Source organism: Chironomus tepperi, unplaced genomic scaffold (assembly GCF_022539635.2).
Source record: "Chironomus tepperi strain 1889 unplaced genomic scaffold, CSIRO-AGI_Ctep_v1 contig_74, whole genome shotgun sequence".
Lineage (NCBI taxonomy): Eukaryota > Metazoa > Arthropoda > Insecta > Diptera > Chironomidae > Chironomus > Chironomus tepperi.
This window is the reverse complement of record NW_027226196.1, coordinates 351,199-365,632: the sequence shown is the minus strand read 5'-3', so window position 1 is coordinate 365,632 and position 14,434 is coordinate 351,199. Positions and strand designations below refer to the sequence as shown.

Sequence of the window (14,434 nt, the reverse complement as noted above, 5' to 3'; positions counted from 1 at the left end):
ACAAGGTTGTTAACTTATTAGAATAAGTCTCTGAATTAAAAAAATTTGCATGATTTTACTATTTTTTTGATTAAATTTTTAAGCAATTCCATTTTTTTTCATAAAAAAAAGTTTTTAAAAAAAACTTATAAATTCGTTTTATTTAACATAACAAAACAACAATTAAGGAAACATTATAACAAAATAAATAATGCACATAAAAGCTTTTTTTCATATTTAATATCCACATAGTGATTTATATTCAAGGTATAGACAGTATTCTATCTGAATCATGGCTTCTGTGGATATAAAAATAATTTCTTTAATATTTTTCTATGAGAAACTTAATTAAAGATTGCAATAAAATTGGCAAACAGCCTCGAATTGTTGGGTTCAAATAGAAATATTGCCTATCCCTTTCCTTAACAAGCAAAGAATGTGCTTTCATGGTACTCGGTACCTAAAAGCGATCTCTTTGCCTGTTAGGGTTTCCCGAGCGACACAAATGAAGAAGGTTCCTTCAAGGAGATGTTAAATCTTTGCTTAACCTCCTTCATTAACACCAAATGGAAGCCACAAATGGAAGCCACCTGCGTTTGGAAGCCATATGGACGATATTTGGTGTTTTAGACCTAACTGAGCCCTAAAAGCTCCTAGACAGAGCCTTCTTCATTTGTGTTACTCGAGTTTGATTCCATTTTGTGAATAAATATTTAATTTAAATAAATTTTTAAAATGCGTAATTTTGAACACTTGGTGCATATTGATACAAATTTCGAGGAATTCGCTTGTACAAGCTTGGTCGATTGATTGGCTGGAAGCTTTCTCTTGAATCCTCATATTCCTCATAACTGTCATAACCGTCATTGTTGTCGACATTCTTCTCAATATTTGTATTTATATGTTGATTCTGATGCTGCTGTTGATGTTGATTCTGACTGTGTCTTCTTAAATAATTTTGATAATCATTTCTGGATATTTTAAGTTTTGGATATGTTGCATAATGTTTCAATCCATGTGATGACACAAGTTTGACTGTTTTTAATGGAACTGGAGTGTGCTTGATGCTTACAACAGTTCCTGGCTTGTAACTTCCAACTGATACAGAAGGCCTGAATGATTCTGACTGATGTGGATATGAATGTGAATGTGAATCGGAGCTGTAATATGGTTTATGGCTCTGTGGTGCTCCATGATTGATTTCAACACTTGGATTGAATTTATGCGGTTGATAAACCGTCTCATGTGTATGCGGCTTTAATTCCACATTTGGTTTGAGCTCTAAAATTGACGGTGAATGTCTAGTTTTTTCATTAATCTCGGCTACTGGCGATTCGTATTGCGGAACATCTAGAATGTGTGAAAATGTAAATTAATGCCCATAAATAGTGATACTTTATGCTTTAACTATACCTGAACTGAGAATAATTGTATCCTGATTCTTACTATAATGGTTGATCTTTGATTGTGAATATTCTTTCAAGTATTTATGATGTCCATTTTCATCAACAATCGGATGATCATTTGGTCCGTGCTATAAATTACAATTATTAACAGAAAACAATCACTTAACTCAAACAAGAAGTGCCAATAAAATATAATTACAGTTTTAACGACAGCATTAAATCCATTTTTACTGTCAGCTGTATAATCAACCTAAACGTCGATGAAAGGAAGGAAGGAAAGAGAAATATTGAATGAAAATTGATTAATCATATTGCTGTTACACACCTCTCGTATGGAACCTATAATTTTTAATAAAAAGGGAGAAAAAAAGAAGCAGAAAAAAATGTCTCACTTAATTTGCATTACTGACAACTTTATTTTAATTCACAACAAACCGTCAGGCTCGACAACAGAATAATGACCCTTAATGACTCCATTGTCTCGTGTCTCCCACTAAGAATGATATAAATTATAAAGTTTATGGAATTAGTGATGGAAATTGGATTGAGTGATGAGATTGAGGCGCATTTTCTGAGGATTTCTGATCTATGATCTTAATGGCATGGCTTGGTGGCTGCTCCTGTACATGATAGTGAGTTGAAGTCCTCTTCAGGCAAGGAAATAAATAATAACATGGCAATTGATCATTTTATGTATGATTCATTCAAAACTTCAGGCTTGCAGGTTAAAAATGCAGACTTACAGCCTTAAACGAATTATATCGTACAGCTCAAAATTGTAGACCTGTGCATCTAAATCATACGAATTGCAGGCTTGCCAACCTTATTTTAATGTCATTTACAAAGGGTAAATCCAAGTAATTTATCCTTTAAATGACATTTCTGATCATAATTCATCTTAAAATAAACTTTAAAACTTTAAATTCTAAATAGACCTCGAAGTTGACTCAATTTAAGTCGAGCTGACTAATCGGAGCTCGATGTCGATTGTTCAGAGTTCGAAATCGATTGATTCTAGTTCTTCTTGACTTAAATTACCCTGTAAGTCGACAGATTTTAGATAAAATCGACTTAAATTGAGTCAAATTCACTTGACTTTGAGCTTTGAATCTAAAACTCAACAATTTTGATGTCATTTAACACATCATCCTCAAGAACCAAGCAGAATATCAGACAACAATCCCCAATCAGCCACCAAAATGCCACATCAATCTCAAAAAATGCTCGTCCATAAGCAACAAAGATGTTAAAATAACTTACCTGACTCTTGACATCCCCACTGTGCTGATCCTTTACACCATATGAGAATGAATATGAAGGATGTGCCTAAAAATAGCAGAAAATATATAAATAAATTTATTTAATGTTCAGTAGCTTAACGACATGACTGACTGTAAGTCTTATTTTTATGTAGATTTTTGAGATTTACATTCAAAATTCAATAATTGACAGGCATTATCCAACAGAACTTGTAAAATCATGAACGATCGTCTTAGTCGTCATCGTCGGCGGCATTAATGCATGAATAGTTTTTTTTTGAAACAATAAAATAAATCAAGACGAAAAAAGTATTGCAGCATTAAGTCTCGAGATAAATTGACTGTAATTGTTCTGATTTCAATTTTAATGCTGCATTTTATGTCATTTTACGCTGTCTTCCATGCACATGCCTCGATGCAGAATATAAGACAATCGCATAAACTGTGTAATGAGCTGTGACAGACGCATATCTAAAGTTAATAAACATTTTCATTTTGTTCGAGTGTTGAAATTAAACCAAATTGTGTGCGCATTCATAAATTTTATTTCTTAAACTCCTTTAAATGGCCAATAAAAAAAAAGCTCAACAATTTTTTGTTCGCTCCAAAAAGGTTTTTTGTTGCATTCATGGATCGGGTCAGGTGTGGGGGCTGATCATGTACTTTAAAATGGGAATTTATGGGTTGGAGTTAGTTTTTTGATTGTGATATTGTCAATATGTCATAGAGTTGGCGATTGAATGTTGATGGTGGGCTATATATTCAGGGATGGATTGATGAAGCAGATTTCGTGGTATGCCTTGTGGTCTTTGATGGATTTTGATGACTAGAGGATAGTGCCTAAGCTTGAAATTAGCTCTTTTTTAGGATTTTTGGCATTAATTGCTCCTCAATTATGAAATTATAAATCATAGCAGTGAATCTTGCAGTTTAAACCATTCCCTATTCCTAGCAGGTAAAGACCGTACTCTCAAGAGCAGAGTAAGCTGAAAGCAATGCTCACAAACATGATCATCAAGTATATTTAAGCATGCGCTCCAAGAACTCGTGGAAAGGAGATGTCGATAGAGATGGTAATGCACTTGGCATCGGCAATTGACAAGCGGTTGCTAGTGATAGAGCCAGAATCAGACGCAAACTAAGGGAAGCCACCATGGCATGACCATAGATTATAATTGATCTGTACGGTCAGCGAAATAAGAAGTAACTAAGTCAGCTCTCGATAGCATGCTTGTAAGAGTATTTGCTATGTGAGTGACTTGAATACACAGCATCGACCCTCTAAGACTACCCAACTCCTCCCTAACTCCACCAAATGACATCACGTTCAACAATCTCTTCTATAATTCAACGCTAAACCCCTGACTGAGCAATAAATTCATTGAGCAAAGAAAGCCTAATGCATTATTTTATAGTACTGAATGGAATTTATGAAGGCACATGAAAAACTCATAGTCTGATTGAGAGTGAAAAACGATGAAAAATATAAAGCACATATGCACATTGCATAAATTGTATCTTAACATCAACTATCGACCATTTAATTTCATTTTCCTTAATACGCAACGCTTATAGATGCTTCAATGCTGATAGTTGAACTCAAAAATGAAAAAGTTTTATATTGGGGTGCTTTCGGGCATGAAATGCACATGCTAATGCTATTCGCTGTCATAACAGATAGGCAACTGTATTAATATAGCTGCGTAAATACTTTTTTGGACTGACACGCGCTAGTGCGCTTAGTTGAAAAGACTTCTTGTCACGTTCTTGCATCATACACGCAATTTTCATATTTATTTCTCTTACATTGTACCAATGACTCTATCTCCTTTAAATGAGGTTGATATGAATAATTTAGTGTTGACTATAAAATAATATATATTAAAAATGTAATTAAACTTATTTTCTTAGAAAAATATATTAATTTTTTTCGGTTTTTTCACAAATTGAGACTCATTAAACTCTACTTTACATATTAATTATTTATTGATATCATATTGCCTCCCGTCAGGTGATATATATTAATTGCATAATTTGTTTTGAATTATATAAATAGATGAGAATTTTAATATTTTTATGAAGGTGTAAGGCGGATTTTTATTTAGAAATTATAATAGCTTATGTAACGATATCAAATTACTATTATATAGATTTTATGGTTATTGAATTAAATTAAATAATTATGGGGGGATATTTTAGTGCGTGAGAATTGGGGATTATGGGGCAGCCATTCAAGTAAGTATTTAGATGGAAAGCTTATTGAAATGTTAAGACGTTTAACTAGAGCTGATAGGGTTCAATTAGAGTTGATCTTCAAATTCGTGCATAAATCAGTCGTGACAATTCGGAACCTAACTACTTTCTGAGGTTCTAGGGAACTAACTTTTCAACAACATAGCCTGAGTGGGATTCGAACTCATGTTTTACAATTTCCGATTGCATAATCCTAACTCTGAGTTGCCGTGGGATTAGAGACCGTGGCTCAAAACACATTTAAACCAGGCTTCGCCAAGGAACTCAACAACAACTCAACTCTATCAAGTACTCATTTCACAGCACTTATCGTTGTATTGGATCAAAGCCCAAATCCAACAGTTTCGATACCTTCAGGACAATTTCAAGTCTTTCAGTTAATACTGCGAGCTAGCAGTGCCCTAAAGAACTGAAAAACTTTTTGGAATAGGGGTTTGAACATTTTTTGAATTAAATTTCGGCAAAGTGCAGAGTTTTTTTCATGAAGGGAGAAGAAGAGGTCACCCCTCTTGCTTCTTATTTCTGGAAACAATCTTGATGGCTGCTGCAGTGTATGTATCCAAATTCCGAAAGGAACAAATGGACAAGAGATCAATGGTCTAGCCTGAGACCGAATATCATGAAATCCAACATTATTCCAAAGTGACGCCAATCTCACATCAGATTATGCATCAATAAAAGCCACAAAGTTGCAGCAAATATCAAAATCTATGCACGTACAGTCATTAAAACTAACCTAGTGCAACATTGTATTTTAACTATTTTATCTAGAGTGTTGAAATCAGTATTTATACAGCTGGTAATTGTATCTTCAGAATCGTGAAGATTTATGAAACCAGCATTAAATTAAAGGTGATTCAATCAATTATTGAAATATGCAATAAGAATAGATTTTACATCTTGCTAGGTTTGCATAAAGCACAACAGCAGTCTTAAAGGTTTTGCTTAGCCATATGCAAAAATAGAAAGAGCTGATGCCATAAAAATGCGTTGAAAAATTGTTAAACAGCAAACATTAAAGGTTGAACATAATTTTAATTAGCAACCCGCAGTATCAAGTACATGAAAATGAGATTTTTTGCAGTCTTTTTAAATTAATATTAATTGAACTAATTTACATTGCCTAATTTCTGGGACAAAATCGACGGGATTTCACTTCCATTACGCAACATTTTATCTAAATTTAAACTAAATTTTTCTACTTATATGGCAATTTGTAATAATCGACAAAAATTGTTTGATAAATGATGTCTTGCCAATTTTTTTATGTCCAATGTGTTGATTTTGTATTGTATTAGCTTAAGCATGTACAATGAATTGTAAAAATAAATATCATTGTTCACACAAATGTTTTTGCCGGTATTTGAACAAAAAAAAAATTTAATCAGCTGTCAAATGGTCAATTATCATGACATGACTACCAAGTGATCATGGTGCAAGGACATCGGATTATTTTTAGATGTCTGAAAATCAATCCGTAACAACACATAATTAATGAGTATGAAATGGAGATAAATTGGAAGATGTAAGAGTTTTTTTTTTGGATTATTTGGGTCATTAACTAGTTACTGCTGATTGTGGTTGATTAGAGAGGGGCCTACTGATTTGCTCTACTTGGTCAACATGATTCGCTAATTAATTTTGGGTTGATTCATGTTGAAATTATGTCACAGAAGCTTATTGGCTAGTTAAATTCTGAAATTGGCCAACAACTGCAGGTTTGTGTCGAAAACGTTGGGAAACAAGCTGCAGCACTGCGCATCTGCATCAGGAAATTCAAGGTTGCGATTTTTGGTCACTTAGAGTTACTTTTTAGAAGATCTGAAGCAAATTAATCTCTTAATGCATCAACCTGTGTCCCGGAAGGCACAAGTCGTAGAATTGATCTAAAATCCAACTCCTGGTCGATTTGACTCAAGCCTGAACTCGAATTTCATCAAATCTGGCCTCAGATCAGTGCCAAGTCGATTTGACACCGGATTTTTGACCATTTTTACACCGGCGTCATGTCTCATTCAAATGTAAATCTATTAATCTGTTTTGACACTCATTTACCGTATGACTTAACATCATAGACTTGTATTACTGGAATTTGTCCAAAATCTTAACATTGAAAAATGTATTCAATTCCCCATGACCCTTGATTAGACCATGAATGACAATTGTACGGTCATTGAAGTTAGTAAGTATGACTACTGATTTATTATCAATTTTAAACATTGAATTCCAAGACAAATGACTATCTTATCTTTAATTGTTTCAATACCATGATATATTGACCTTTAAATAATATTATCCATCGACACTAGAGATGTCAATACAAATACCCAAATACCCAAATATTTGGGGTATTTCGCACTATTTGGGGTACCCCAAATATTTGGGTGTAAACCCAAATTTATTTGGGTCTGCTTAAAATCTTCACTTTTTAGGAAATTTTTCATAAAATTTCTGATTTTCATTGAAATTTTTAGTATCAATTTTTTGCCAATTTGAATTCAATCTCACATTTATGTTGAATATAAGTTATATTTTGATTATATAATGGAACTTAGAAGAAAGTATAGTAAAGTTGCATAAATTTAGAATCATCATTACCAAAATCCTAACCAAAAACCATACTGATTATATCAGATCTACTGCAAATTTGTGGAAAAATTGCAGACACAATATGCGACCTTCAGAGAGATTAATATATTTCTGTATGCAGATAATAGAAAATTAAATCTGCGAAAAGATAGTTTTTTTGATCTGCACAAGACAAAAATGTTCCTGAAAGATTAACTTATAAAGAAAAAAAAATATTCAAGAATCTGCTGTCATTGTCTCAGCTCTTGTGGGTGCCACTTTGGTCCAAAGTGGTTACATCTTCAGTGGGTTTAAGAATAAAAATATTTACCAGATTGAAAAAAATTTAAAATGCTCAGCAGTAATTTGAGACAACTTTTAAAAGAATTATTCTGCAAAATGGTCCTCAGGCCTACTTTTAAGACCAAAATTTTTTTTAAAATATTTGTACAAATATTTGGGGTTTAATATTTGGGTATTTGGGTATTTGTACAAATAGTAAAAACCCAAATAATTGACATCTCTAATCGACACTCAGCATATTTTTTTGTGTTGTGTCCAAATGACACTCAAGTCTGAAGCAGGATATGATCATGTCATGTCTTTTTTTCGTTGCATTGACTTGACATGTCGTGGGCAACATGTGTGACGCTACACATTAGTATGACATGAACTGTATGTCGTGTGCTGTTATAGTAGAGGCTTACGACTAAGGTGTGCCTTTAAAGGTTGCCCACCACTGCACTAGACTTTACCTTTTTATTGTCAACCCAATAAATTACGTAACTTCATTAAACTTACATATTCTGGAGCGTAGCCTTCATGATCATGTTGAGTCAGCGATTCCTCTATTGCGGTCACTAGTAGGAGTAACATGTACTGTAAATGAAATAAACAATGAGATTTAATAATATTAAAATTTTTGCACTGCATTTAAAGTTTTATCTTTATGGCCATAAAAAGGCATACATATATGCCAATTTACAGATGTGAAGCTGAACTCAAAAAAGTAAATTTTTAATATAGTTTTGAAATCTTAATTTAAATAATTTAAGTGGATCGATTTCATGCATATAAATTCATATTTTTATTAAGATAAAAATGTCAATCAGGAATGCCTCGCAAATTCAATAGTATCGCACAACATTTATGACTGGCAATTGAGTACTCAATATATTTTAAATTAGTGTTGAATGTTTTGACACTCGGGACATTGAGAATATTGCAATTATGTAGATCATAAATAGTATATCCACATATTGATTAATAATTTAAATGAGGGTCACGGTGTAGAATTTGTTTGATTTATGGCAATTTAATTAGCCTTAATATCGAGATAATTATGATGTTGTTGATTGTAAAATGAGAGCATGAATTTTGTATTATCAATGTGCTGTGGTTAAGCTTACATTTCAGGTTGATTAGGAGTTGGAAATGGATGTACAATTTTTCATGAAATTTTGGTATGAGCTGAGAGATGTCTTAGGAGTCTCATGAGAGAAAGCTTCGATCGAGACAGCTTTGACACATCACAATTGATCTAAACGACCAGTGACGTAAGTATGCTCTCTTAGGTCAGTTTGTAAGTTTGACTTAACTGAGTTCTTACATGTGCCTCGAACTAGTAGAATTCATTCAATTCTATGGATATTGGGCTCTAATTTGCAAGTTATTTAAACCATTCTTGCCAAAACACCGAAGTTCGGTTTCCTAAAGTCTCGGACCAAAATAGATACTGAGATTGACATCGAGCCGAGACCTAGACCGATACCGAGACCATAAGGAGACCGAGTAGTCTTGTTTTCAGCATTAAAAACTGTTCCCAAGCAGGCAAAAATGTGCTATGCGGATCAGGTAAGCAATGATCACGAGTACGCTTATCAAGTATATTTCAGATAGGTAAGCGCTCAAGAGCTTGCTGCTCTTTGCATGCTAAGAGTTCGGAACTTAACTAATTCTTAGGTTCTTAATGAACAAGTACACTTTCTCACAACATTACCCAAGTGGGATTCGAACCCAAATCCAACGATTTATGGTTGCGTGCTCTTACCACTGAGTTACCAGGGGTTATTGAGGGGACGTGGCATAAAGCACACTTAAACCTTCTTTCCTTATCCAGGACTCATTATCCAGCTCTTATTGCTGTTTCAAGCACAGAACAAATCCAACAAGAACCCCTTAAAGCTTCCTATACTATAATCTACTTCTAAACGCCTTCAATTTCATACTTGTCACACTATAATAGTTATCATAAAACTTAATAACATGCTATGTATGATTATTAAATTACAGATAAATAAACTTTGTTTTTTAATTGAAAATTGCATCCTGTGAGGTTGACATAAGCATTCTACAATGATTTTTTTATTTTTTTATTGCCACAGTGAGCATTAAGTCTACTTAACTTGCTATATTAAGATAATTTTATGCGTAATATATGCGTACTTACTTCTTGTTTAGTAAGTTATATGCAAATTTAACAATGTATAACAAAAATTATTAAAACATAGTCAATAATAATGTAATCAACCTTTAATTTGCATTAACACTGACAGCTTTAGATGCGTTTATTGCGAGATCTGACAGTCAAGAGATCTCGTTAGTGTGAACTTTTAGTAAATTAAGGCATTTAAACTATTTTTATTGCATTATTGAGACATCTCAATCTTCATCGTGTGATCTTTTTCTAATAAAAATGCAATTGCGCGACACCAATTAGCAACATTGTAGTCAGTCAAGTCAGTAACTGCAACATAGTAACTACTGCTTCATAATTGACTGATTTATTGTGTCTCGTGAGTAATTTTTTTTTTTGGGCTTGTTTTGATTATTAAATGACTTAATCATGGTCAACAGATTTTTTTTTTTCCATTTTTTCACGGTTGCTATGATTTTTTTTTCTTCATAATTAACAGAATATACATGTCAAATGAATGTCTACAATTTTGAACTGTGTCAAAAATGAATTTTTATTCAATTATAATATTTAATATTGTGCGTAGAGTCACTTTGACTTTCAAATTATGTGATTTTTCAAATGTGCTGGTTTTCATTCATTTTTAACTCTTTTTTGAGGCAGATTTTGGAATCTGGAAAACTGGGGAGACTTTGTTGTGGACTGTCTAATTTATATCGTTTATATTGATTTATTGTAGATCGCAAAATGATAAATTCAGGAAATAAAGTTAAAATGTAGGTTCAAACTGTGTCTTAATAGACCGAGTATCCTAATAGGCAAAGAGCATGCTAATCTAAGTGGGGTATTAAGGTGGAAGGATTAATTGTAACGAGGATGCTATTAACCGTATTTTCTTAAATTTATGTATAAGATCCAATTGCAGGGTTGGAACCCCTATTCCATAATGTATACACATAGATCGATGATTTGTGTTTCAGGAACATATTCAGTAAATGGGAACTCATTCTCGTTGTAGCTTGTTTGTAAACCAAACATTTGATTCCTGTCAATAATTCCTCTTACAAACCAGCTCTAATACCAAAATTAAGACTCAAACCTCTTCAGATTACAAAAACTTTCAATTCAACCCTAAAATCCCCAAAATGCGCTCTAAACCCCTTCCTCAAAATCTATTTCCACATCACTTTCCATAATGTGGTTGACATAAATTATTCATGAATGGAAATCTATATTAAATTCATACAGAAATATGATCAATTAAGATCAATATTTGTATGTCAAGTGCCGAATCATTCACAAATCTTAGTTGACGTTGGATTTTCAAGGTTGTAAATGTTTAGACAGCATATGATTCATGTTGTCATGTTAGACACAAGAGTCGATCATTAAATAATCGATTGGAAATTCTTGAGATATAAAAGGAAATGACTAGAAATTGCAGTTAGGCTTATTGTTTTCAATTATTCAATAGTGAAAGTGCTAATCGACATATCCAATAATTTAAATGGATGGAATAATATGGAAAATATAGAAACTTGTTCCCGGGGAAATATTTCTATTATAATATGGATATGGCATCAATTACTTCATTTTTAGCTTATAATTTATGTTGCTATTTTGCATCATTATAATCATTTGCATTCAATGCTGCATTTTTACGATCACTTGGATGTCAAAAAAAATTGTTAAGTCTGAAGTGAAAATTTTCATCGCATGCTACTTATTTTCCGCTCTTTCATCTCTGATTTTGCAATTTATTTTAATGAAGCTTCATAAAATGCAATTGTTTATAGTACTAATAACAGTGAGATATTAAGCTCATGATACACTTTTATATTATTGTGGTTAGTGATGCCAATGTCGGATGTGAAATGAGATAATCTTCTCAAATTATCCATAAATAAAGATATCTTCTATCGGAATGACGTTTAATGGATTTGTAGATTGATGAGGAATTGAAATGAAAGTGAAACTTGAGTGACTGACTAATTGAGAAGCTCAGGGATATGATTTTGCTTATTGGAGATTAGAGTAAATTTAGGTAAGTTCTGAGCTAGTTTGTAAGAAGTAGATTTTGCAGGACAACATTTTGGGAGTGCTTTCTGAAGAGGAGCATTGTAGAGTCCTGACTACGAAGAGCCTGCCAATTCTGTTTAGATAACTCGCTGTATACCAATTTGCAGTCTAAATGGCTTCATCTTGTGGATGACAATCATAGAATTCCTATAAATCTTGCCAACAATAGTCCAATTAATAACAGGAAAATGCAAAATGTGAGTTTAGTAACTTGCACATAGCATTTGAACTTTACCCGACCTGATAAGGAGTATATTCTGAATTTGTTCACAAATTTGACCATCCTCAATTATATTAATTGAGTATACTCATGAAAATGCAAATCAAATTGAGTATGCTCATCGATTATAAGGCTAGTCGCGTCCAAGTTAAGCAACTCCGTAGTTAAACTCGTATTTTTCATAAAAAGTCCAACTTCACAACGAGATCTTGCTTTAAGTCCGTCTATGCTCTAATCAATTGATCCAATTTACCTTATAACCTCACTTTAAATTGACTACAAAGAACTTGACGCAAAACTTCAATCGTCATTGCAAGAATTCCCGTTCACAGTCACTAAGAACTCCAACAACAATAACCATTCATCATTATAACATTCTACCAGTTCCACTTCCAATAATTCTAGTTTCAACGGATGCATTAATTTACACATATTGAGGAAATCAATATCATATGCCGCTCACAGAAGTGTGTACAAATTGGCAACAGACATAAGGAAAAAAAAATATAAATAAAAATTCGCAAAATGTAATTTAAATACGATAATACAATTTAATTAAATCATTTACTACTAAAATTATCATTCCAAATATAGACAAAATGTATTGACGAATAGTAAAATATTTTTGCAATGCAAATGAACGCTGTGAACCAGGAAAGAAGCAGAAAATTAAAAGATTTCTTTGGGGAGTTGATCATAAATGACGTCCTGGAGTGTATCCATTGCGGAGAAGGGTAAAAGGGGAGGATGGAGTGTATTTGAAGGTTTGGCATCAAAGCCTTCAATTTTTATGATTTTTTGAGACCAAAATCCAAGGAAAAATCCATTTTAGGTTCCAAAAGATCAACAAATCCTCATCCCTAATTCTCCAGTGGACAGCTTCTACCCCTGACAAAAAGATTCAGACAAAATCCCAAAATCCAAACATCCAGCCCACCTCATTTACGATCAACCCCATCCGGATAAATTATAATGAAAGAAACAGCCTATTGAGCTTGTAATATCACAACATCTGTGCATGTTTTGAGTTACAAATTTTATTTAGTGTTGTCTATCGTAATGCTTCTGCGAAGAAAAAAAAGTCTCATGCTGCTATAAATGTATCACCATCATAGCTAATAATTATAGCAAATGCTTTGATTTTACAATGAGATAAATAATCATTATGATTTGGATTAACAAGCTTGAATTGAGGTCTTATGGGATTTGTTGACTACTGACTTTAATTTGCATAAAAATGTATTAAATTCACATTTAATTGGTGATTGAATGGTCAATAGATTCTAGGGTATTATTAACGATATGGATTAGACTCAGATTATTAAATTGTATTAAGAAAAAATTAAAGAGATTAAACTTGATGCTTAGGATATAAAAAATCAATGTTTAACAAGCTTTGAAATTACAACAAAGTTAATGATTGAGCTAGATTGGATCTAATTATGGGTAGCATTTTGGATTACTTTGGAGTTAGTTTTAATTAATTAAATAGACGAGTGGCACAATAAGAACCCGAGTGATACAAATGTGGATATCACATGGCAACCATTTAGATTTAATATGGAGTCGACTTGAGTCTTCTTCATTTGTGTCATTCGGGAAAGAACCGAATTATTTTGCATAAAACTCGAGATCATTCGTCATGGTGCCGTCAGGACAACTTTCAATCTTATATGACACGTCAACATGACGGTGTCCTAGCGACCACTTTGTGCTGCTCGGGATAATTATTAGGATTCATTAAACGTACAGCAGATTAAAAACAAGCTTTACTTAAATCTGGTGTAATAAATTCTAATGATTCAGCGATTGCAGTGTACTTAACTAATCATAGGAGAATGTTTGAGTCCCGAGCTATAAATAAAAGTGGAAAGGGCTCTACCATGGATACTTGAAAGATCCGATACGGATAGATTTATGAAAATAGGTTCCAATTAGCAGTCACAAAGCTTGACTAAGCTTTAAACCAGCAATGGGCAACCTTTATTTTTAGCGACAAACCTTTTTGACAAGCGTCGACCAAAACAGCACATGACAAACGGTTATTGACGTATCCAAAAATTTTTGGGGCCACACAGGTTGCCCACCACTGCTTTAAAGAATCCATACCTTAGACTTTTTCATTTTCGTCACTCAAAAGTCATGCAAATGTTAATTCTAAGTCATATTTCTGTCAAAATATTTTAAAACAATCTCATTGTAACAATTAGCCTTAATATATTGGTACTTATAAGAATTGAAAGTATTGCAAAAA

General features: G+C 32.9%; 1 protein-coding gene across 1 annotated transcript; it reads right to left on the bottom strand.

Annotated features, from left to right (window-relative positions):
- Positions 1-709: 709 nt before the first annotated feature.
- LOC139101060 (uncharacterized) lies at positions 710-12,504 on the bottom strand. The gene is made up of 8 exons (XM_070653928.1): positions 12,434-12,504; positions 8,267-8,344; positions 2,646-2,711; positions 1,821-1,878; positions 1,711-1,724; positions 1,585-1,635; positions 1,393-1,513; positions 710-1,329 (listed from the first exon to the last, which is right to left on the bottom strand). The coding sequence occupies exons 2-8, from the start codon at positions 8,339-8,341 to the stop codon at positions 710-712; spliced, it is 1,005 nt and encodes a 334-aa protein (XP_070510029.1). The 5' UTR covers positions 8,342-8,344; positions 12,434-12,504.
- Between the last annotated feature and the right edge of the window lie 1,930 nt (positions 12,505-14,434).